At 36.5% G+C, this 24,125-nt stretch overlaps 2 protein-coding genes across 3 annotated transcripts in view; one reads left to right on the top strand and one right to left on the bottom strand.

The window, feature by feature from the left end:
- Window positions 1–8,201, top strand: part of LOC139938755 (mitochondrial basic amino acids transporter-like) — a 34,493-nt gene extending 26,292 nt beyond the window's left edge. For both annotated transcript variants that reach the window (XM_071934377.1, XM_071934385.1), the window contains exons 4-5: window positions 1,236–1,319; window positions 2,774–8,201. In XM_071934377.1, the coding sequence (XP_071790478.1) occupies window positions 1,236–1,319; window positions 2,774–3,478 (789 nt within the window). In that variant the 3' untranslated portion in view covers window positions 3,479–8,201. The remainder of the gene's footprint in view (window positions 1–1,235; window positions 1,320–2,773) is intronic.
- A 2,640-nt stretch (window positions 8,202–10,841) lies between these two features.
- Window positions 10,842–24,125, bottom strand: part of LOC139938769 (protein YIPF4-like) — a 16,329-nt gene continuing 3,045 nt past the window's right edge. The window contains exons 4-7 of the mRNA XM_071934394.1: window positions 23,352–23,523; window positions 22,076–22,153; window positions 19,424–19,537; window positions 10,842–18,901 (exon numbers count right to left, since the gene is read on the bottom strand). Coding sequence (XP_071790495.1) covers window positions 18,764–18,901; window positions 19,424–19,537; window positions 22,076–22,153; window positions 23,352–23,523 — 502 coding nt within the window. The 3' untranslated portion in view covers window positions 10,842–18,763. The remainder of the gene's footprint in view (window positions 18,902–19,423; window positions 19,538–22,075; window positions 22,154–23,351; window positions 23,524–24,125) is intronic.

Here is a 24,125-nt window from a genome sequence, read left to right as displayed (position 1 = left end):
TTTATCCTTCCATTATTATCTTGCAACTTTGACGACCAATTGAGTTCAAATTTTCACAGGTTTGTTATTTTGTACATATCTTGAGATACACCAAGTGAGAAGGCTGGTCTTTGACAATTACTGAAGGTGTCCAGTGTCTTGTGATTTATCAGTACACTCTTACCAGCATTGATGCTGCATACTCCTCAGGGAGCTAAAATGGTTTTAAGAAAGAAACATTGCCCAATGTCTGGGCCTTATTTCATAGAGCTGCTTAATTGCACAAAATATTGCTGACATTTTTTTGCTAAAAACAAAAGCAGGGTACCAGTCGCAAATTGTATAAGTGACATCTCAGTTTGGTTGGTAACCTCACTCTGGTAAGCACTTGTATAAAATGTCCATCGTTATTTTAAAATGTTGTTAAGACTTTAATTACCCAGACCTTGTTAAGCTTGGGCTAACTATGTCAGCATTACATTGTACATCATATTAATTAATGCTTAACTGTTTTTCCCATTGAGATTTGTAAACTTTGAACAATTAAAGTTTTTGAATTTGTTATGAAGTAACTTAAAGGAACACGTTGCCTTGGATCGGTCGAGTTGGTCTTTGACAAGTGTATTTTAACCGTTTGTTATAGAATGCATATGATCAGAAAGATTATTTTAAAAGTAGAATAAAGTGATCCACACAAGTATCACTCGAAATTACGTGGTTTTCCTTTTACCTCGTCGACAAACACGGTCGGCCATTTATGGGAGTCAAATTTTTGACTCCCTTAAATGACCGACTGTGTTAGTTCTCAAAGTAAAAGGAAAACTACGCAATTTCGAGGCAGATGTGTGTGGATCATTGTATTCTACTTTTTAAACATCTTTCTACCCATATGCATTTTATATAAAACGGTTACAAATCACTTTTCAAAGACCAACTCGACCTATCCAAGGCAACATGTTCCTTTATTGTTAGACTTGATTGAAACTAAAAATATTATTTACGCAATTTTGTGGAAAGGATTTAAAAAATTATTTTTTTAATATTAAAAAGATCTTTAACTTGAACTGCTTTTCTTAGTTCTATTAATTAAAACACCACTGATTTACATTTGTTTTACTTTATTCATTTCAGGTTACAGTACAGGCACAGATGCTAGCCACTAAATGCTACAACTGTACTTTAACCTCTTTCTAAGCTCAGCTTTTCAACTTAGTAAACACCACTAATTTACAGTTGTTTTCCTTTATTTGTTACAGGTTAGACTACAGGCACAGACGCTGGCCACTAAACGCTACAACGGTGTAGCTCACTGCTTTGTTACAATTGCAAGGCAAGAAACAGTAAGTAACATTGGTTTAAGTTAGTCAGGTTCGCAGTGACACCATGTAAAAATCTCTTTCATGTGTAGTAGTGGCTCTGGGAAGAGTCGGTTTGTACCCTTGCTCAATGTTTCGGTCAGTGTCCACTACAACAGCAAACCTTACTCACTCGGTACTTTCCACCATGCTCAACCTTAAGTCTTATCTGACATTGGTTTCTTCTATTAGCTGTGCATTGTACATGATAAACTTAAAGCCATTATACACTTTCGGTAAACAGTATTGTCCAAGTCCCACACTTCGTGTATCACAACTTATATATAAAATAACAATCCTGTGGAAATTTAGGCTCAATCGGACATCGGAGTCGGGAGAAAATAACGGGAAAACCCACTCCTGTTTTCGCGCGTTTCGCCGTGTCATGACATGTGTTTATAACAAATCCGTAATTCTCGTTAACGAGAATTTATATTGTTTTACTGTTTTCTCAAAAAGTAAAGCATTTCATGGACTAATATTTCAAGAGAAGTCTTTCACCATTACCTTCTATAAACCCTGTAAATTATTTGTAAATCTGTAAACTTTTTTTTTTTTTACTGTACCGAAAGGGTCCAATGGCTTTAAGAGGCAGCACATCTTAGTGTAAAGCAACTGATTTGAAGTTAGATTTTCCGTACTCAATATTTTCAGGGTGACTATTTTAATTAACCTTAGCTCCCTGGAGTAATGAACAGGGATCTGTTTTCACTCTCACCATCTGTAACAAACTATACCAACACGGTAAGGCATCTTGGTCATTACCCAAAGTGTTGGGCTCAGAGTGTCAGGCTTTATTATCTTCCTTCTTCGGTCTGATTTCTATTTTTTTCTTTGGAAAATCAAAGGGTTTGGGTACGTTTAGTTCAGCACATATGTCCACAGATTTACATTAAACTTACATGCTTTGAAGATAATGATGTTAGAAAGCTTCCCCTAAAGTATTACTTGCAGGGGTGTTGTATTTTTTGAGAAATTAGTAAATAATGTTTGTGTCAGGAAATTAAAAAAAAAATTAAGCACGTGTAACATTACGCGATTCTCCCGAAAAACATTGCTCTGTGATTTTTTACTTTTTCTCAAAAACTTGATGACTTATGAGGCTGAAACTTTGACAGGAAAATTATATTACACACATCTTCATTCACAATGAGCAGGGATTCATTTCATGGTCAAAAACTTGACCTACAAAAGGTATCAAAACCCATTATATAGCATAAAATGTCCATTAAAGCCTACATCATGTGTGCTGTAGGTCCTTGTACTAATAATAGAAGCAAACAAAACGTACTGTTAAACTTTGATGGATTTAAGACTACATTTTTTTTTATTATAAAATGCTTGTATTGTTCTTGTTTAGAACTGTTGCTAAGAATAAGCTGCTACGATGAAAGAGATTGTTGTGCTTATACTGGTCTTATCTGTTTTTCTGTTCACAGATGTTTGGGTTCTTTAAGGGTATGGCATCCCCCCTAGCAGGGCTGGCTTTTATCAATACCATTGTCTTTGGAGTTCAGGGTAACATGATGCGTCAGATTGAGAATCAAACGCCATTTAGTCACTTCTGTTGTGGCGCTGTGTCTGGCTCTATCCAGTCAGTTATAGCAGGACCCATGGAACTAGCCAAGATACGCATGCAAATGGAAGGGATCGGGGAGGATAAACAGCACCAGACTAAGACTCATTACAAAGGCTCCATCGATGCCATACGGAAGATTTACCACCAGGAGGGAATCCGAGGCTGCTATCGAGGATTCACCTTGACGCTACTACGGGACACCCCTGGCTTTGCGACGTACTTCATGTCATACGATATACTGTGTCGGAGGATCGCCGATGTGAGTAAAGATAACGAGATTGGTATCGGTGGGCTGCTGATGGCGGGCGGACTGAGCGGAATGATCTCATGGTGCGTGTCGTTTGCAGCTGACGTCATGAAGACGAGAATTCAAGCAGATGGGATTGAAGGTCCCCAGTCCTGCCAGTATACTGGTACGATAGACATGATCAAGAAGAGTTATCATAGTGAGGGTATCACAGTCTTCGCTAAAGGACTAGGGGCTTCTCTATTACGTGCGTTTCCAGTCAACGCAGCAACGTTTACCGTGGTAACCCTCATGCTTGGCTTTATTCAAGGTGATTAAGGAATAGGTCCCTGTACGATCTAATAAAAAAACAAAGAGAAATCAGTTTGGTTAGAAAGCTAGGGCCACCACTCCTCAATTTTTATATATATATATTGTTTATTGTTGGCTTGTAGGGTATCGTGGCCGAGCGGATAAGAGCACCGAACTCAAGCTCTGTATTGTTTTGTATATAATCACAATGTTGATCTCTCTCAGAACAATCTCTGAGTTGACCTTAGAGATGTCAGGTGACCAAGTATATATAAATGTGGTTATTCCTCAAAATGCACTTTGTCAACTGAATGTCCCTATTACAGTATTGTTGCACTCTTAGAATCTTTCTCCACCTAGTATGTGTCTGGTAGTTGGTGGCTAAAGTCTGATTCACAATTCATGTTGCTGAGCAACCTGAAAGTCTCGTTAGCCAAAAGCTTGTTTAGAATCATTTAATGACCTTTGACACAGCTATTGGCTTGTAGAGTATCGTAACCGAGCGGATAAGAGCACCAAACTCAAGCTCTTGTGCTTCTGTTCAGCAGAGTGTGGGTTCGAGTCCCGTCGGAACACTTGTGTCCCTGAGCAAGACACTTAACTATAATTGCTCCTCTCCACCCAGGGGTAAATGGATACCTGTTAGGGCAGAGATTGTTCTTGTAATTGATTTAGCTTAGTAGTACATATTAATGGTGCACAGGCTGTATACTCCCAAGGAAGCTGAGATGGTTTAAGGAGTGAATTAAGGCCCAGTGACAAGGCCCAGGGGTAATAATGTTGGAAGCGCTTGGAGACACCCTTCGAGTGTTGAAAAGCGCTTCTATAAATTTTGTTTATTATTATATTAGTATCATTGATCAAAACCCCCAATTCTCTCAAATCCTTCTTTTTGGTGGTTTTTGGCTGACTTTGATGGTTTCGGTTCTCTACCTCCAAACCACCCACTATCCTAGCCTAGAGTAGTAGCCTAGAGTCAGGCATGCCAAATAGAGTGTGGAGTTCCCACTGAGTTCCCACTGAGATCCCACTGAGTTCCCACTGAGTTCCCACTGAGTTCCCACTGAGTTCCCACTGAGTTCCCACTGACTGGAGGGTAATGGACAAGTAAGGAAGGTTTGGGTCATAATACATGATGTTCAGTTTTCTTTCCTGCTAATCATTGGTTGGTGTCAGACCAAATAAACTCCTCTGAAATAAAAGACATCCTTAGTCCTTGGAAAGTCTCTGGATAAAGAGAAGATGCTGGGAATTTGGGTTTATTAATATTGTCAGTGTTTATGTAATGTGTAGATTGTAATTGCTTTATTCCTATGGAATGAAAGATATGGAAGTATTAAGAAATATGTAAATTAAGGGGAAGAAGCTACTGTATATAGGGATACAGATGATTGCAGAGTATTTATAATGATACCAGACTCAAACATGGCCATATATCACTGATTTGATGAGCAGTTGATTTGAGCACACTGATATGTATGGCCGCTACCAAATTCTAACCAAACTATGTAGCAATACGTGTATGTACCGCACATATAAATTACTGTACAACGCCACGCAATAATCACTAGCTGCACATTTCGCAACTAAATCATTTAAAATATTGTGGATCATTTTTGGCTATAAGCCCCAGGCTATCAGTTGCAGTGATGTGGCCCTACTTCATGACTGAAGTCACCCAAACAGATCGATATTAGTCAAATTAGCTCAAAATCTCGCTCCTACTACATTAGTTGAAAAAGGACATGTGATCAGGGCTCAATTTCATAAAGCATAAAATTCTGCTTTGCAAATTCCTTTGCTAAGCAAGAAATGAGTAGGTTACCAGACACATGAACATTGGTAAATGTACTGTATTTTGGTTGGTACTGGTGGTAACTTAATTTAGTCTTCTGCTAAACAGCTGCATGAAATAGTGCCTAGATATATCCACTGGTATACCTTACAGTGTTAAATCCCATCTTTATAGAATGGACAATGAATAAGAAAACTTACAACGAACTGTAAAGAGATTTGACAATACATTCAGAATCTACTGATCTGACTGACCTCCAACTGACTTGATCAACACAAAGCTTTCCTGAATCAAACAACCCAGGAATTCATCCCACCATACAGTTCCTTCTTTTGTCCCAGAAAGCGTAAGTTAAAACTGAAATCAATTACCAGTTGGTTATCTCTATACACATTTATCAAGGGTCTGGTTACCTATTCTCTTTCCTTTCAGGGATACATACAATAAGTTTCGCTGAAACGTGCAGAGATTGGTTTCTTTTTGTCATTTTGGAGTCATGCATGGCTGAACTTTTTAAAGATTAGAACATGTTCATTTCAAGATTTGTAAATTTTTACCCAAGGCATATGTCCAAGCGCCCCCTAGGTCTAGATAAGGCTGCTCATTGGCAAATTTTGTGCAACGCACACATATGGTGGTATTTCCAATTTGGCTGTTCATTTTTACCACTTTAAGATGGCGGCATGACGACATGCATTAAAGGTCTATTGTAACCTCCCCGATTCATTTGCAAAAGTTAAAAGCAAACTTAAAATGGTTCACAGATTTGGGGTCTAAACTTGATATTATGCAAATAAGTCTTAAATACTTAAATACAGTTCAGTTTGACAATGATATTTTTTTGATGATATATTTGTGATTAGTCTTGCCCATTCATGTTACATCGGTCGTCAGGATAGGACAGGAATCATAATCTATACATCGAATCGAGAATTGTGAAAAATAAAAAATGTACTAGTTTTGATAATGCAATGTGCCTATTGCCTTAGTATCAATAAAACATGATCAGATTCACTTACAATCTGCATAAGATGTATGATTCTATGTATTAGTTTTTTGTAACTATTGTGCTATTTATGTGCCTGCTGGAAATCCAGGCTTTGTTGCTCTTTTGTAAACATGTGATGTCACTGGTGACATTGTCTATCCCGTTCATAAATGTGACGTTATTCCAGTGTAAGCCAAGCCCACACAGATTGGCCCAATAATAACAACCAGAAACCCATTGGCATTGGTTTGCATTAAACTCGTTGTTCTTTGATAATTTATTCAAGAAAACATAGCTTGACTTTGACAGAAAACACATTTGATTTGGTATGGTGCCCAATCACCATGGAAGTGAAAATGTTTGAACCATGTTTGGTTCTTCTTAAACTAAGAGTTAAAACTTTTTGTCATAAGAAATGTTTGTGAACAATAAAACTTGATTTCTTTTGCTAAATTACACACAAACAAACACCAGCTTTGGAGCCAGGCGCGTGCGGCAGATACACACACATTGTGATGCAATAACTCACCAATTAGGATAGACCTATTGCAATGATAGACATAGCTAGTCTGTCTGCCCATGGTCTGCTGTTTTGGTAGTCACTTTACTTGTAATAATCTGATGTGAGTGAGTTTCTGACTGCACCTGTGGGTCAGCTAGTATTGCTCACTCCATAATAACACATTGGAATCTGATTTCCAAAATAGTTGCAACCTAAGATTCCTCTGGGGTCATTACCTCTTGAGAATTGGGTCAATACAAAATGACCTACTTATTTCTGTATGAACTCAAACCGTTGTACTTGTTTGAAGATGTGTTGTGACTTGTAATGCCGTAAATTTGTCTCTAAAGAGCTAGGAACACATGTAGTTAAGTCTTATCAAACCGTTGTATCCAGAAATATTCCAGAAGTCAAAAGCACAAATATAATTAAAAGGGTACCTCTAAATAACAAGGTACGATTAGTGTATATAAAGTAACTATAGCAATTTATGAAACAACAATATTATTATTGTTTGGCTACTGCTACAAGACAATGTTTTATTGAATAATAGAAAATTTTACGAGTGGCAACAATTTTTCTTACCTTAAATAATGAATTAGCATTAACCAGATTCACTAGGCAGGGACAGTTTACCAGCTAAAATGCCATGTGATGTATTTTCTCATTGGTTCCCTGGTAATGTTTTTACTCTGTGAACAAAAATGTCAAGCAATTGATTCTGCTCAGCCAAGTTCTAATATTTGGATCAGTTTACACTTGAGAGAGATGCATTTTGAAATGACTCTAGTCAATTTTTCTTTGTTCAACCCCAAAATCATCTGTGAAGATTTCATCAAATTTGGAATGAAGAAGAATCTTCTGTTTTAAAAGGAATGTGTGTACATTTATGATCATGCTTGTTTTGGTTGCCATGTTTGAGGCATTCAAAATAAGCAAGGTTTATATTTTGAGTTCTGAAATGCTGTTTTATTAATAGTTTTCGCGCTAAATTCTCTGAAGGGTTGACTTTACTAATGAAATTTTTCAATTGGAGTTCTAATTATTCTTTTGTAAACCATTACCAATTCTGTTCTTTCCAAGAATTTTGTGCTAAAGTACAGAAAGTTGTCCATGAGTTTGTTGAATTTGTTATGGTTGTCAAAAGCAACAAGAAAGACGCTGGATTGTTGTAATGATTTTACAAACTTTGTGGGCAATTTGTCAGTTTAGATTAACATTTTTTCCTGACATTTCAATCAGTATTTTTTACAGTGAAGTGCATGACCCAATTTCTGCTACGCATGGAAATACTTTGCTTGCATATGGGCCTAATGTCATAAAGCACATAAGCACACAAACTTACAGAAAACTCTTGCTTAGCATAAAGAGGTTACTAGCCAAAGTACTGTACAGTTACCATTGCTGTGACATTGCTGCTGTACCGTACCTCACTCATTTCTTGCTCATCAAAGGACTTGGCTAAGCAGAATTGTCTGCTAAATAGCTTGATTAAATTGGGCCCTGGTCATTATTCCCTGTTTACAAGCTTAGCGCAAAGTTTCTGTAGTAGCTCTGTAACTAAACTTTAGATTCATTGCTAACCTAAGAAATATGAAATGTCTTTTCTGTTTTTGTCAGTTTGTTTTTTTCACTTATGGTGGTGAGCATGGATGTAGATGTTATACAAATATTGCACCAATCCAAGGCAAGAACAAGTAGGGGGCATTTAAAGAATTGTATAGTAACTTAATTATCGGTTTAAAATTTAGGGCTATACTTGGAGTTTTTTGAATTTTTTTTAATTGGACTCAATAGAAGAATGTTTTATTTCATTAAGTGAATAAATTAAGTAGAGGTGAAGGTAAACCAGCAAGTACTCAACCAAGTACTCAACGGAAAAATAAATAGATAAATAAAATAAAATAGATATATAAATAAAATAAAATGATTTAAGTAACTAAATAAAATAAAATAAAACAAATAGCAGTATCGACCCCAGATTCTAACGCTCAGCATGAAAAATATATATACACCTGTATGCAATAACATTTTAGAGGAGTGCACTTCTCATTTTTAAGTTCCCAGAGTTCACACGTCTGTGAAGAATAAACTAGGCCTTGTTTTTTAAAGCATCACACAACTGTTTAATTATTTTCTCTGAAGGTATTGTTGTTTTGTGTTTTAGACCCTATTCTCAAATCCACTAATGCCCCCAGCATTTAAAATGTTAAATTAGTGTGTGTGTTTTCAGTGACTTAACTGAGTCCTTTTTAAAGCATTTATAAGGCTCTCAGCTTAGGCTGAGTTTATAGGATCCAAACATTTCCATAGAAACTCTTAAATCTACAAACTAGCTCGCTGTCTTTTGAAAACAATTAATTTGTTCCTGTTTTGATTTGGGAATAATAAAAAGTCAAGCATTTTGTAACTCGCACTGGTCCCTTCATCTTCGGCTGTTGTATGATCAATTGATATTTTACATCTGAATGTAAAGATAATGTTCAAGACCAGGAAATACTTTACCAATATTTATGCAGTTTTATCTTAGCATCACAATAAAAGGAAAGCTATAAATGTCTGAAGGGCCTGTCTGTCTGGAACTCAGCATGCTCCTGGCCAGTCTGCCAAAATGGTTCAATGACCTCGGAATAGACATACCAACAGCTTCGTATCTGAGGCCTGGTGCCTGGGATGAATTGGTGATTCTTGGACACTCTTTGTTTGCTCAGCTAAATGTTCAAAATTAGAAACCTGGTGAATAACTTGGATAATTGTGTGGTGTAAGTGCCAATATAATCCTGAGAATTGTGTTCACATTAAGGTCGTTCAGACACAGTAGTATAGTTGGTTTAACTCGTGGTTCAAACCGATCGAGTTCAACTCAGTGTGTCTGAACGGATCTAAAGTTAGTCCGAATCGAGTTCAACCCACAAAAGATAACCGTCCAGGGAGGGGGTTTATCTTTAGACCGCTTCGGGTTTAATTTTTAACACTGTGTGTGGACAGAATAAAAAATATCATATCCGGTTTAACTCACAACACACGACCCATTGACCTCCGTAATCATTATGTAAACACACGGTGACCAATGAACAGGCCAATAAACAGGATGTTAGAGTAACGGGGTCGCGTTTGCTTTGACCTCTTAAAACCAAAGATAAACCGTATCGGGTTTAACTCAGTGCTGTCTGAACGCAAGGGTTTTTTATTTTTAGGACCACCCCCTGCTGCTCGTAGAAGTTAAACCGGTTCGGGTTTAACTTGGTACGCTGTCTGAACATACCCATAAAGAAAACCCACCAATCCAATGTTGTAAAATGTAAAAATATACCCCCCAGCCACAGCAGAAGCCACTGGAATATAGTGTTAAGTTTGTTGTAGGGGGGGGGGGTGTTTGAAGTTAATAAGAAATGGTTGTTTTCTTGTGTGGGAGTCACAGAAAGGAAAATGTTTTGGGAAATAGACATTTTCCTTGTTATCTAGTTGTATTTAAGCGGAATTTCAACAGTATTGCAACTGAAACATGAAAATGTAAACAGAAAATGTTATCAATAATTTGGCATGGGCCTATGATTGCAGTTTCACAAAGCAAGCTCGGACACAAAAGTAGAAAAAGCAATATAAAAATTGGGTTTATGAAAAATCAAGGGGAAAAGTTAAGGATAAATTTATTATTATTGAAATGGAGAAGTGGAACTCCTGAAAATATTACTTCCTGACATCAAGAATGTAAAATGGTAAATGTCTGTAATTCACTTCAAGGCTGAGCAGTTTAAAACATTATATTGATATCATTTCTAAAGTAACGTTCACAGGAATGTTTATGTTAGTTAATTGAATTGAATAATATTGTCCTCTGGAAATGAAAAACTGATTTGGGAAGAGCGTAAATGTTAAAGGCACTGGACGTGTCTGGTACTTGATCAAAATAATTATTAGCATACACAATTACTTGGTTTGGTAATGAGCAATGGAGAGCTAATGATAGTATAAAACATTGTGAGAAATGGCTCCCTCTGAAGTAACATAGTTTTTGAGAAAAGACGAAGCCTTTTATTAGTCATCTGAAAAGTACACAACTTTGTGCAACAAGGTTCTTTTTTCTTGACCGACTGTGTCTAAATTTTCACAGGTTTGTTATTTTATGCTCATGTTTGGATACACCACGTGAGAATACTGGTCTTTGACAATTACCAAATGTGTCCAGTGCCATTTAGGGAAAAAATGTGTAAATTGTAGTATTTTACCATTTAAAAGCATGTCTTTTGATGTAACTCAGTGTGTGATTGGTTGGGATGGGTTGATATAGCCTTTCATCAAGACCTTGGTGGCTTTGTATTTTATCCACAATTCACAAAGAAATGGAACAAGAGCCTGGAACAGGACACTACACGTGCTGCGAGTGGGAGTGGCAAAGCCACTGCCAGTCTTTCCAAGATTTCAGTTGCTTTGAGGCTACACAGCTACATGTAGCTCTCAGAGCCATAAAGCCTTGATGTGGTTCATAGGGAAGTAGTTATAACTGTTTAAAACTTAAAGTTTATTCAGTTTGGGTGGTATATTTTGTTCTCCAAACTCAACTTGAAAATGCTGAAGACTTATATTGGCTTTTGTATTGACCTTGTGGGTTTTGTTTGAAGGGGGATGGGCAGTTCATGTCAGGTCTTGAAAATCCACACAGAAGTTTATTTTCGTTGTTTTATTTTTGATTTCAGTTCTATTAATTTTAAACAATTCTCATACTTCCATGAGAAATCACAAAGTTTACACAAATAAAAAGTTAACAAGAAGAAATACCCAATCAGAACCTTGAACAATGCTAAGTTGACGGGTAATCTCAGTATTTTCTTGGGGAAAACTGATTGATTTTGATTTGGTGTATTTCCTACTTTTCCTGGAAGAAATATGCTGAATTTAGTTTTTGAAACGCAGTTAAAGCCTATCTTGTGCTAAGTTGTTTTGAAGATGATAAATAAGCGTTGTAACTTACAGCAAGTTTGCATGCATGTTGGGGACGTTTATAATTAGGAAAGTAGGCTGGTTCAAACTTGTTATGATTCCTAACACAAGGTCATAGTTCACAGAGGGAATCAAAATTAGTGTCTAGATGCACACTGTAAGATCAGACCAGTGGAAATGTTTTCCGGAGCGTGACTCCAGTGCAGACATATTTTAATGCTTTGGTATGCATGTCTGATCTATCATGTCTACTGTATTCATTCATGAACTCAAATGACTTCACCTGCATAAAGAGCAGTGATTGTAAACATACATCTTTGGCTTTTATTCATGAATTTGAAAAGGTGATTGTTTACTATTGGGTTTTTGTTAATTGTTATGATGCATGCAACTTGTTAGATACAGGGGGAGGCTATTTATATTGCAACCTTGCCCTCAAATCAACCATGAATAAAGTGAATGAGATTTAACAATCTCTGACAACAAAAATAACCTTCTGGTGGATACAAAGCAAGTCTGAAACATCGTTGAAAACCTAGTAATGATGTACAGGTTTATCGTAATGCTCTCTTTATAGGAAAACTAATATACCAAAGGGGCAATTGAAGTAACAAACTATCTGAAATAGATACATGTCACCTTCATGTAATGACTATCATAATTTATGTATTATTTGGGGGTTTTGTGTTCAGATTTTAATTTTCTGACAATAAATTTTATGTTAAACAATTTGTTCTTTGGATAATTTATTTTTATCCTTTTTATATAAAATAGTGGCTACTTTATAAAATAAGTGCTGCATTTTGTTATTCCTTGCTCGTTGTTAGTATGAGCATGGTTCCCCTGAGAGGGTCTTATTTTAGTTTTGTTAACTGTGATAAGTTTGAACAAGGTTCCCCCTGGCAGTCCATTGTTTTAACATGTAAAAGTAAAGCAGATTACCTCTGGACAAGTGCCTTAATTTCGTAGTATATGTAATGCATAGAGTTATACATAACTAGAGGACGCACATGGCCTACGCGGCCCGGCATAGGTGTATGTGGCCATTTTGTAAGTTCACAAAAACAGCAACACATAGCGTGTGTTTATCAACACACATGATGCGTGTTTCATATTCAGCGCCCGTACAAAGTTCATCTTACAAAATGGCACGCATTTCACCTTGCGGTCCCGTTGCCTTTGTGCACGCAGCATCACCAGTGCGCCCTCTAGTTCATATATAACTCTATGACGTGATTTGGGAGGGAGGGGGGAGGTTGCCTCCTTAATAGAAAAAAGTGTTTCTGTCTATTATTTCAAATTAAATGTGTGCACCAAATTTTGGCACAGAAAGTCAAAATGCCTCAGCTTTTTTTATTATTATAAATTACCTCAAACAATGAAACTAACTGTTTGACATATTGCAAAATTGAACTTTGTGTTTTAAATCCATATATTCCTGGAATTAACCCATGCACTATTTATAAAACAACAAAGTATTTAATCTAAAGCAACATCATGCTAATCTTGCTCAGATTGTTGTACCTGCTAACAATAGGTACAATAATTTGCGCCAGATCATTTTTGAGTATTTCGTTGAAAAAAGGAAGACCAGTTGCAATATCCAGTCATCTTTGACAACAAATTGTTGGATGGCTGCAATCATTGTTGTATTGTCAATTACCAATCTTTTGCTCACAATTATTTTGCAGACACAATCTTTTCCCCCCACAAACAAATCTGTATCCTAGCCAAGAGATTTGTTGAGATTTCTTAGGTGAATTTTGTAGTAATCAACCAAAAAGATTAACAAGAAAACATTTTGAATTGTTTAAGTTCAACTGAATGTTGTAAAAAATGGTACAACTGAAAATAAATATGAAATTGTAAAATTATTTGTTAATAGTAGTTTGTTATTATCGACTTATTTGTATAGAGCAACTGGACTTTGTTTACTTTAGGTGACAAACACATAAAGTACGCTATGTTTAGAATGTCAGTTGGAGTGTTCTTGGAGTGATTAATCCGCTTTGAAGATTCTAGATTTGTGTTGAACATGTGCTTTAACCATTTTCTGTCTGGTGAAATCCTTGACATTTTATGATTCCATTATTAAATTAAATTATTTAAAGGGAAGTTATTGTAGTTTGGCTGAAAGCAGGTTTTCAGATCATAACAAATCGGTCAGAAGATTGCTAACTTCTTGAGAAACCTAAGATTTTGTAATTAAACTGTAGTGAAAGAAGTACATAATACACTGTTTCATACTGATTTTCTTCCGTCGAATAACACTCTCTTCACAAATTTGTCTTAAGGACAGAATAACACTTATTTTCCCACAAGCATATTTTTATGGCACTCCATGATTATTGGGCGATTCAGATTTATCCACTCCATTTTGAAAGGATTGCATAATCGCAACCTTATGTTTTATCCACCATAGGAAAGTCTAAATCTGGTAGATGTTTCCAACCATTGTATAAAGCTTGGGTATAGAGGTTGAACAAGACAGCTTTGCAACAAATGGCCTTTGTGGCCTTGAGTGTTTTGTGTATTTCAATAGTCAACTGGTGCTGGAAAGTTGTTGCAACTGTAGCACGACTCTTTTCTTGCTGAGAAAAGAAATTTGCTAAGCAGTATTTTCTACTTTTAACTAACAGCTCAATGAAATTACGTCCTAAGGTCTTCTACAAGCAAATAAAAGCAGTATTTTCTACTTTTAACTAACAGCTCAATGAAATTACGTCCTAAGGTCTTCTACAAGCAAGTAAAAGCAGTATTTTCTACTTTTAACTAACAGCTCAATGAAATTACGTCCTAAGGTCTTCTACAAGCAAGTAAAAGCAGTATTTTCTACTTTTAACTAACAGCTCAATGAAATTACGTCCTAAGGTCTTCAACAAGCAAGTAAAAGCAGTATTTTCTACTTTTAACCAACAGCTCAATGAAATTACGTCCTAAGGTCTTCTACAAGCAAGTAAAAGCAGTATTTTCTACTTTTAACTAACAGCTCAATGAAATTATGTCCCAGTAAGGTCTTCTACAAGCAAGTACATGTTCTCTATTAAATTGCGAGTGAAAATTGCTTTAATACATACATCAAGGTAAAGTAGGCTACTTTTGTGACAGGGAAAAGTTATATTCAAAACTAGAGGATAGATGTGAATTTAATCTAACAAAATGTCGCAAGCAGAAACCAGTACCCGCCTTTTCTTTCTTCAATGGTGATGGAAGAACTAATCCCAATCTAGTCTCTATGTTATAAATTGTTGGTTTTGCTTGTCTTTTAAACTATTGACACAATTATTCCTCAACTTTACCACCAAAAGTCAACCAGATAAGCAATCGGAAGACAGCTGCATCTGTTGAAAACTAACTAATCATAGACAGTTGGAACATAGAGAAATGACCATGATCGGAGTTTCCACATAGAGAGGAAATCTAATAATGTTGTTAACTGCTGCTTCTAATGACACCTGTGACCTTCATCATTGTATGAGTCATAAGTCATTCTAATGCAGCATTTAAATACACTCCACAATGGAATCGTAGTTTTAAAGGGTTTCAAGGGTTCAATAGTTTTTAGGGTTTTTAGGGTTCAATAGATGCCATCTTTACTGGCAAATTGCATTTTGGCTTGAAAGCCCGTTAAGCACTCAAATTATTAACGCAACCAGGTTGTTCATTAACTAATTGTGCAATGAACTTTGTAAAGTATGCGCATGCTGCAGCCATTGTAAAGTGCAACACATGACAGTGTGTTCCATATAGACCCCTTATATAACCTGAAACGCTAAAGGGACGCTGAGCTCAAGCTCACATTTTTAGGCACAAAAAACGGCTATATCGTCCAATCATTTGCCTCCTTTGACCCCAGTGAGGGCACTTTTTGAGCGTGTGTTTCATATGCAAGGGGTCTATTGCACAAAAAGATTGCAGATTTTTGTCATCTTGCAACCTATCTTAATACACCACAAATGCTGCCATCTGAAATGCTTATTAGATATTTGGGTAAATACAATTTCAAGGGCCAACCTACATGTTTTGGCATTGAGATGGTTTTGGTGGCTATAAACCATCTTAATGATTATCTTGAGCCAAACAAACTAGGATAAATTTAGAATATCATTTCTGTGCCATATTTCTTTTGCATCAGCATGTTTGTTAAATACATTTATTATCTCGTTCATATTATTTAATCATGTCGTTGATTAACCATATCCAGTTTTAAAATCATCAAGGCAGTGTGGGATATGATTGACTCAATTCTATTTAAATCAGTTTAGGGTAAACAGTTCACAGGTTTATTATTGTTCAAATATTTTATTTAAAAAGAGCGAGTAGTATTAAAAAGCAGTAGCAGTAGTTTTTTCAACAAGGTCTTTGATGTACCTTTAAATAAAACACAACCCCCCCCCCCACCCACACACACACAGGCACACACACACAGGCATGTTTATGGTGTATACCGAGGACTTCTCTTTGTTCTCCCATTGTTTGGAAATAGTTTTTTTTTCAGGCGTCCCCATCGGTTTTGTACACAAAATCTACCTAGGACTGTCCCCGGTGCGACTTTTTCCCAGATCCCTTTTGTTAAAGTCCTCGGTTATCAATAGCAGACATGTCCACACACACACAACAGTTGTTCGACCCGGTAAACCAAAGGGCACCTCTTTGTTCTGCCATTGGTTTGAATTTTTTTTAAGTGACATCCGTATTGGTTTCAGACAAGAAGGGCGCAGCAAGGATATCCTTCCTCTGTCAAACCTTCAAAATACATTTTGTTTGAAGCCTTTGATTTCACAAACACAAACTCCCTTAATTTTGTTTCTTACATCTAAAGCCTTGTTCCCATTTGTTTTGTACAGAAAATCTTACTTGATCCCTGTTGTTAAACTCATTAGTGTAAATGTGTAAATACATTCACACAAACTCATCTCATGGTCAACCTTTGACAAGTTTTCCAATACCCTCATAGACACACTAATTAAACCATGATATAGCCTCCTCACTGATATAATTACACTGTTGGTCGTTTGACTTGGATCCTTGCTGGTATTGACTTGGATCCTCTTCATGACATTGGAATACCACAAGGCACATTCCTGTAATCTTTTTAAACATCTGGGATATGTTTCAGTCATCAGCCTTGTATCTTAAAGATGCACTTCTGTTTATTTAGCATCTTTATTGATTTGATTTTGTGCAGTTTTTATTTTCTATTACCAAAAAATTGAATAGTTGATTTTGTTTTACAAAAAATGCAAAATGATGACAGCCGTTTATCATCGTTTACTGATGGACTTTTAAACCAGCACAACATTTATTATTCCATAATGCACCGTTGATTAATGCAACAGTCTGTTTTGACGGTAATAATAATGAGTTATTTGGGAGTAGGGTGTGGGTACTAGGCCTCGTGGGTTGGGCACTAAGGTCCCCCAAAACAATATATTACTACATTACTGTCAATTAGAAACATTGCAACAAAAGTGATGATTGTCCGAGCCCTCATTTCAAAGGGAAAGCATACCTTTGTTTTGGGGAATCGATTGATCGTTTGATATATAGTATACAATAAAACAAACATGTGAACATTTCATTTCAAAGGAGGTCATGTTTGGAAATACCACTGAAAATCTGGAGTGATAATGTCAACACAGGAATAGTAATCATTAACTGGAATACACAATCTGAGAATCTGATAGTAGGCCTAACGCTTCACGGATTCAAGTTTGGGGGTAAAAACTGGTATCTTTTTCCATAATCAACAAAGTAAAATGATTCTCAAAAAATGCTTTATACTACCAAAAGCTTCTATACTTCTAACCAAGTAGGTGTTTATTGCCATTAATAATAAGTGTGATTACCAAACATATACCATCCCTATCAAATCTGAACTATTTAGATTTGTGTCATTAACAATACATGTTTCAAGCACCACCTAGAGTTTTAACATAGAGGCCACTTTCAAGAAGGAATTCAGTAATCAGTCTTTAAAATTAGAGTGACTTGATGAGAGAAACATTTGAACAGTGTCACAGTCTTTCACCTACACACCCACTTTTAACCTCTAACCTGAACAGTTTACACTAACTAGGAAACCTTAACCAGGGAACCTAACCAATTAAACCTTACCAATTAAACCTAACCAGTAAACGTTAGGACCTTCCTTTTCACAAAGTAAACAAAGATTTTGACTTGAACTACATACAATCTCTATCGTTATAATGACATTTTCCCATGAATTAAGTCAACCTCTCTCAAGGCAAACTCTAGATGGCGCTCTTTATTGTGAACTCACTGAAGTCTAGCAACTTAACTCTTACCCACATAGCACACAACAGCGTTTCAGCAGCTTTAGTTTTTGTAGGTTTATAAACAATGAGATATTAATCTCGACTAGGAAGAAATGGCACCTTTGAGAAGAATTAAAGTTAAGATAATGTCAAGTTTGATTGTTTCAACCGGTGAGGAGCAGAGTATTCTGTTAAACTGATGTAACAATTGCATCAGGAATAAAGAACACTATTTTGGCTTTACCCTTACACGGATCCACAGACTACTCGGGTGAAGTGAAACTCAGCAGTCAGCACCGATTCTAAAGCAGATGTCTGTACCACTAAGTTTGCCCATAGGTCGATGGCAGTTCCAATCCTGTCACAGTCTGTTTTTATATCAACCACAATCCCCAATTCTTCAGAGAAGAGATTCATTTCTCATTGTTTTTACTTCTAATTTCCTTACTCGCAAAGCTCAATGGGGGACCTTTGAGGACAATAAGTGGCAGCAGACAAAGAGGGAAAATCCATTATTCTCAGAAATGTGCGGACGCTCAGAGCATTGTAAACAATGGAACTTGACCTTGTAAGCCAGCTGCCACTTTAAGTTCAAAAGTGTCCCATTACTTGTCTTAGTTGACCTCTAATATTTCATTTTTACAAAAACAAATGTGTTTTACGAAAAAAAAAATATAAAAAAAAGTAAAAAATGTTTTGAACAGTTCACTGAATACATTTTTCTGATTAAAACAAGTCGAAAAATAAAACAATATATAAACTCTGTGAACAAAGGAACTTAATAATATAAATGTAATTTGTTAAGTATTTATACGCCAGTATATAGAGAAAAAAAGTAAATGTACAAGAGTAAGACGGGATAAATTAAAAGTGGTTTCTTGTGAGCCAAACTGTCTTGTATGAGTAAAGAACCAGCACTGAAGGCAGCCCAAGCAACACCAGCAAACTGTAACAGATATCAAATACAACGGTCAAATTTAAAGATACAAACAGGCCATTTCTCTACAGTTTAAGAACCGTGAAAATCGTATTATATTGGATGGTATCCAGCTCAAGACTCTCAAAGAGCTGATAATTCCATGAATCTATTAGATTTTTGTTCTAGTCAAGTTGGTCCTGTCAAAGCACCATACATTATGAGCACCTGTGTTGCTAATCATTCACATTGGGGATCTCTACCCTTATAGGTACCTACTTATTTATGGGTTATAATAAAAAGTGTCTCGGTCAAAACTGATCCTCTTCAAAGAATAACACATTTAAAGAATTTTCAAGACTGTATTGAGACAACTTTACCAGAGCATTTTTTTTTCCTTTTTCAGTTGCTGTAACCCCCAAAACACAAAGTAATTTTCTCAGCAAACCTTGTCGACCAATCTTTCCTGTTCAACAGTTTTATAAAATTAGGTTGGGGTGGGTCCCATGTCCCTCTTCCTTACAATTCTAGGGTCATAAACTGAACACCTACCTTGACCAAGAACCCTACATATGGAATGGTTCCTAACAGCGGTAGCATTGATGCTGTGATGATCAGAGGAAGTAACGAGTAACCGATGACACCAAGGCACTGGGAATAACTCACCTACAGATGCAAACAAAACACAGAATGAGCTCACATTATTTAGTTTCAATAAACTCTCATGCTTATTGAAGTGTTCAAACTGATGTCGTCTGGAATCAAACAGCTTCAAGGAAAAGTACTACAGTTGGAAGAGTAAAAAATGATTTCCGTCAAGTATTCAAGAAACCAATCTTCATAAATACATACACTTTTGGTGGTTATGAAAAATAGTTTGCTAGGGTCGAAACATTAAACTATTTTATGAATTTATACCATAGCTATAGGTCCTTTTAGTGGTAAGCAATTTGCGACAGCTAAAGTGTCTCTTTTTTACATTTGGTGGTCACATATAATGAAAACAAAAGTTTATATTGAGCTTATTTTGATGGAAAATTGAAAAAAAAGGTAATTGAAATAAGCAAGTGATTTGTGGGTTTCCCATTATATGCTATTTCATCAATTTTTACAGTGTACTGGACTTCAATGGAGATTAGGTCCAAAACATTGCTTAACCAATTCATGCTAAGCAAAAATCATCAGAACACCAGTTACAAATTGTATATAAGGCATGGCGTTTTGGCTGGTAACCATAATCTGGTAAGGATAATTTTGTTGAGTTTAACAATTTGTTGTGCTTAAGCAGCTTTATGAAATTGGGTCCTGACTGATGAGCCTTTTAAGTTTGAATCAAACAGACTAGGTTTGAGATAAATACCTATTATGCACTTCATCTTAATAAACAGAAAACATTAACATCACATAAAAACTTATTGTTTGATTTACGACGAACTTGCTACACATTGCAAAGCTTCCAATCTAATTGATTGTCCAGGGTTCGACATTAACGCTGGTCCGCTGGCCAAATGCCAGTAGAAATCGCGTCGGACCAGCTGAAACCCTTTGCCAACTGGTCCGGCTGACCAGTCAAAAATATCGGCAGCGGTACTACAGAACTATGACTATTTTAAAAATATTTTTAGGCTCGAATAAAACGTAAAAACATTCACTTAAGGTTTGGATAAATCGTAAAAAAAATCACTCGAAGTGCCGCTGAACGCTGGCAAACTTCCAACGATCACGCATACACATGTGCACACAGCGCAAAATCCCATCATGCAACGCAAAGGTATCGTAGTCTTCGTATTAGTTCACGTGTGGCAAAAAGTGTAAGAAACATTGAACGCTAGAGTGCGTTTCAGAATATTCGATAGCGTGGGAATAGACACCCTCTATTGGTGAAAGTACGCGATAGCTTACAAAACTAGCTTCAATCGCCTTGACAAAAGACCACAAAGCAAAACACATTCTGTCAGCAGCATGGTCGTCGACAACGGAGCAGATTTCGGTGTGGGAATTAGTCTAGCGTGTTTACGAAAAACCAGCGAGACGGTGAGGCCTCATTCAACAAAAATTACCAAGTTACAATACTCTGGATGAGCAAAAAGGAGTATTTAATTGTGTTTAGTAAGGTTCTTCCGTCCTGATTTTGCTTATTTTTTGTTGTTATTTGGGGCTTGTTTTTTGCGGGCGATTGGTGGGTGATCTAGTTTTGCTCCATGGTTTTATGGTCAAATATAATGCGCGGTTGTTTGGGTTTTTTTGCGGGTTGATTTCAAGAAAGACTTGGGTTCTAGAATGCAATACCTCCATGGTTAAACAAAGGCGCAGTTGTTTTTGCTACTTTTAAATGAAAGTTTTGTGCACAAAACAGACGCCGGTATAATTGAAAAAAAAATACCGTAAAACTCATATGCTTCTTCATGGATGTTGCAACTATTTTCATGTCTACCTTTTGGGGGGTTTAATTTTCTTGACGAAAGTGGGAAGATTTTGGGAACTTCGGTTATCGGTTCGATGTATTATGTTCATGAATACTTATTAAAAATACAAATAGGCAATGTTTATACATGATAAAATAACTTGAGCGATTGCACGTAACCCTCCCCACCGTAGATTTGAAGGCAATACATAAAAAGTTAATTTGATATTTTTAACAGTGGGTTTTTTTGTTAAGTAAAACACTAAAAAAAAAAATCATAAAAAAAGTTCTTCTTACTTGGGAATACTTGGATGTCGAGTGCTTACAATAAACCGTGGACTAAAAAAACTACCTAAATAAAGATCATATTAAATTTTCCCATTTGCTCTGACAAATAATTTGACCCGTTTTTAAATGAACTTTAATAATATTATTGTTTACATATTTTAAAAGAAAAAATACTCTCAAATTAGTGAGCCCCCTTACGAACACAATAACTTGGTACACATAAATTAAGTATGGCTTCCAGTGCAGTTAAGTTGACGTTTCAATTCATGTTGAATTTTGAAATAGCGACGATCGGAAATCGAGTAGTTGGTATACAACAGTATACTTTTAGTTTAAAAAAAATATACAAAAATTGACGGACCAGTCAAAAACGTAGCGGACCAGTGAAAAATCAAGCCAACTGGTCCTGCTGGCCAGTTGAAAAAAAAGTTAAGGGCAACCCCTGTTGTCCCTGTGGGTTGGTGGTTGGGTGGGGGGGGGGGGAGGGGGTGGTTCAGTGGATTAACACTCACCTCTCCTCCCAGTACTCTTGCCAAGAGGAAGATAACGAGGGATCCAAATAACCAGATAGTAATGATCCATGAAACAACCTGAAGAAACCATCGCAAAGTGGAAAGAAAAACAAGATTAAAATCGTGAAATAATTCCGGGTGTGAAAACAAATATTTTTGTGTTCTTGAAAGTTCTTGGCATTGTTTGCAAAGAAGCTGTGTGGTTACACTTGAATCATGATACAAAGATGCATGTTACATAACCTTAAACGTTAGAGGTGAAATCTACAGAGTTTTACGTTGTAAGGACTGGCTCTACAAGGTAGTGGACACTATTGGTAATTACTCAAAATAATTATAAGCATAAAACCTTACTTGGTATTGAGCAATGGAGACCTCAGAATTAGATTTTGAGGTCTCAAAATCAAGCATCTGAAAGCACACAACTTCGTGTGACAAGGTTTTTTTTCTTACCATTATTATCTCGCAACTTTGACGACCAATTGAGCTCAAATTTTCACAGGTTTGTTATTTTATGCATATGTTGAGATACACCAAATGGGAAGGCTGGTCTTTGACAATTAACAAAAAGGCCAGTGTCTTTAAGTTTCATTGCAAACATGGGGCAAATTGATAGCTCTTGCAGGGTTTGCCTAGAACCTTTTCAGTGTCTATCTAGCAGGGCCAGTTAGCTTGTTGCCCCACTCACAGGTCCCCTAGCTTTTTCACTTGACTTTACTTTGTTTAAAATTTGATGCTTTTCAACACTGAGCTAGCCAGCCTGACCATTTGGAGAGACTTTTGACTGGTCTTGCCTTAGGTGTTTTAACTGGCATTTGACAAGCAGATCACTGTTGCGGGAAAATACTTTTTGTGCAAAAGGTGCAAAAGATCCATGCTTAGCAAAAGAATATTTCATAGCGTACATGTAGCAAGGTAATTCATGAAACTGGGCAAATTGCGCTAACACAGCTTGTGCATAGATTGAGTGATAATAATTCTTCAAGCAGAGAATGCCAAAGTAAGCAGAGCCAAGAAACTGGTCCCTGATGTTAAATCTCAGGGTCTTGTGATAGCGTCATTTACTAGATTAGACTGGTCCCCTGTCCCTATCTACAAGGATAAGGACAGGTACCAGTTTATGTGTATGTCAGATTTAACTGCAAATCCAATGAAGACCATGTGAAATGATGCAAAGTTAAAGGTGATTATGTACATGGGCTCAACAGCAGAACTCTAGCATAGTTAACGAGCCTTGAAGTGTGATGTCAGATATTCAGGCTATCTACAAACTTACCCTGAACTGTCCATAGAGGGATACCGCTGAGAAGAGCAGAACAACCAATAGAGGGCCCCAGAAATCAGGACTGTCTCTCAAGATTTGCCTCTGGAAGCCGAGGAATGGGCAAGGGAAGATCACGCAGCGTATCTTATTATAGATGTCTCTCAAGTCAATATCTAACTCTTCCCTGTAGAGAGAAGGGAAACAATATTAATCAGTGATAAATATCCTTTGTAATTTCACATTGATTTGTAATACATTCTAACCAATTATTTTTCAAAAACCCCCACACCCAACCTGTGAAATATAAACCAAGTTACGTGATCACATTTCAATTAAAGCAATGGAAATGGGTTTATGGTTTGAATTATGTATGTTATAATAACATAGGAGCATTAAAGGAACACGTTGCCTTGGATCGGGTCGAGTTGGTCTTTGAAAAGCGTTTGTAACCCTTTGTTATAAAATGCATATGGGTAGATAGATGTTGTAAAAGTAGAATACAATGATCCACACAAACATGCCTCGAAATTGCACGGTTTTCCTTTTACCTCGTCGACTAACACGGTCGGCCATTTATGGGAGTCAAACTTTTGACTCCCATAAATGGCCGACCGTGTTAGTTCGCACAGTAAAAGGAAAAACACGCAATTTCGAGGCAAACTTGTGTTGATCATTGTATTATACTTTTAAAACATCTTTCCAACCATATGCATTTTATAACAAACGGTTACAAACGCTTTTATAGACCAACTCGACCCGATCCAAGGCAACGTGTTCCTTTAAGTT

This window comes from Asterias amurensis, chromosome 1, assembly GCF_032118995.1.
Source record: "Asterias amurensis chromosome 1, ASM3211899v1".
NCBI lineage: Eukaryota > Metazoa > Echinodermata > Asteroidea > Forcipulatida > Asteriidae > Asterias > Asterias amurensis.
This window is presented reverse-complemented; position numbering and strand designations above follow the sequence as displayed.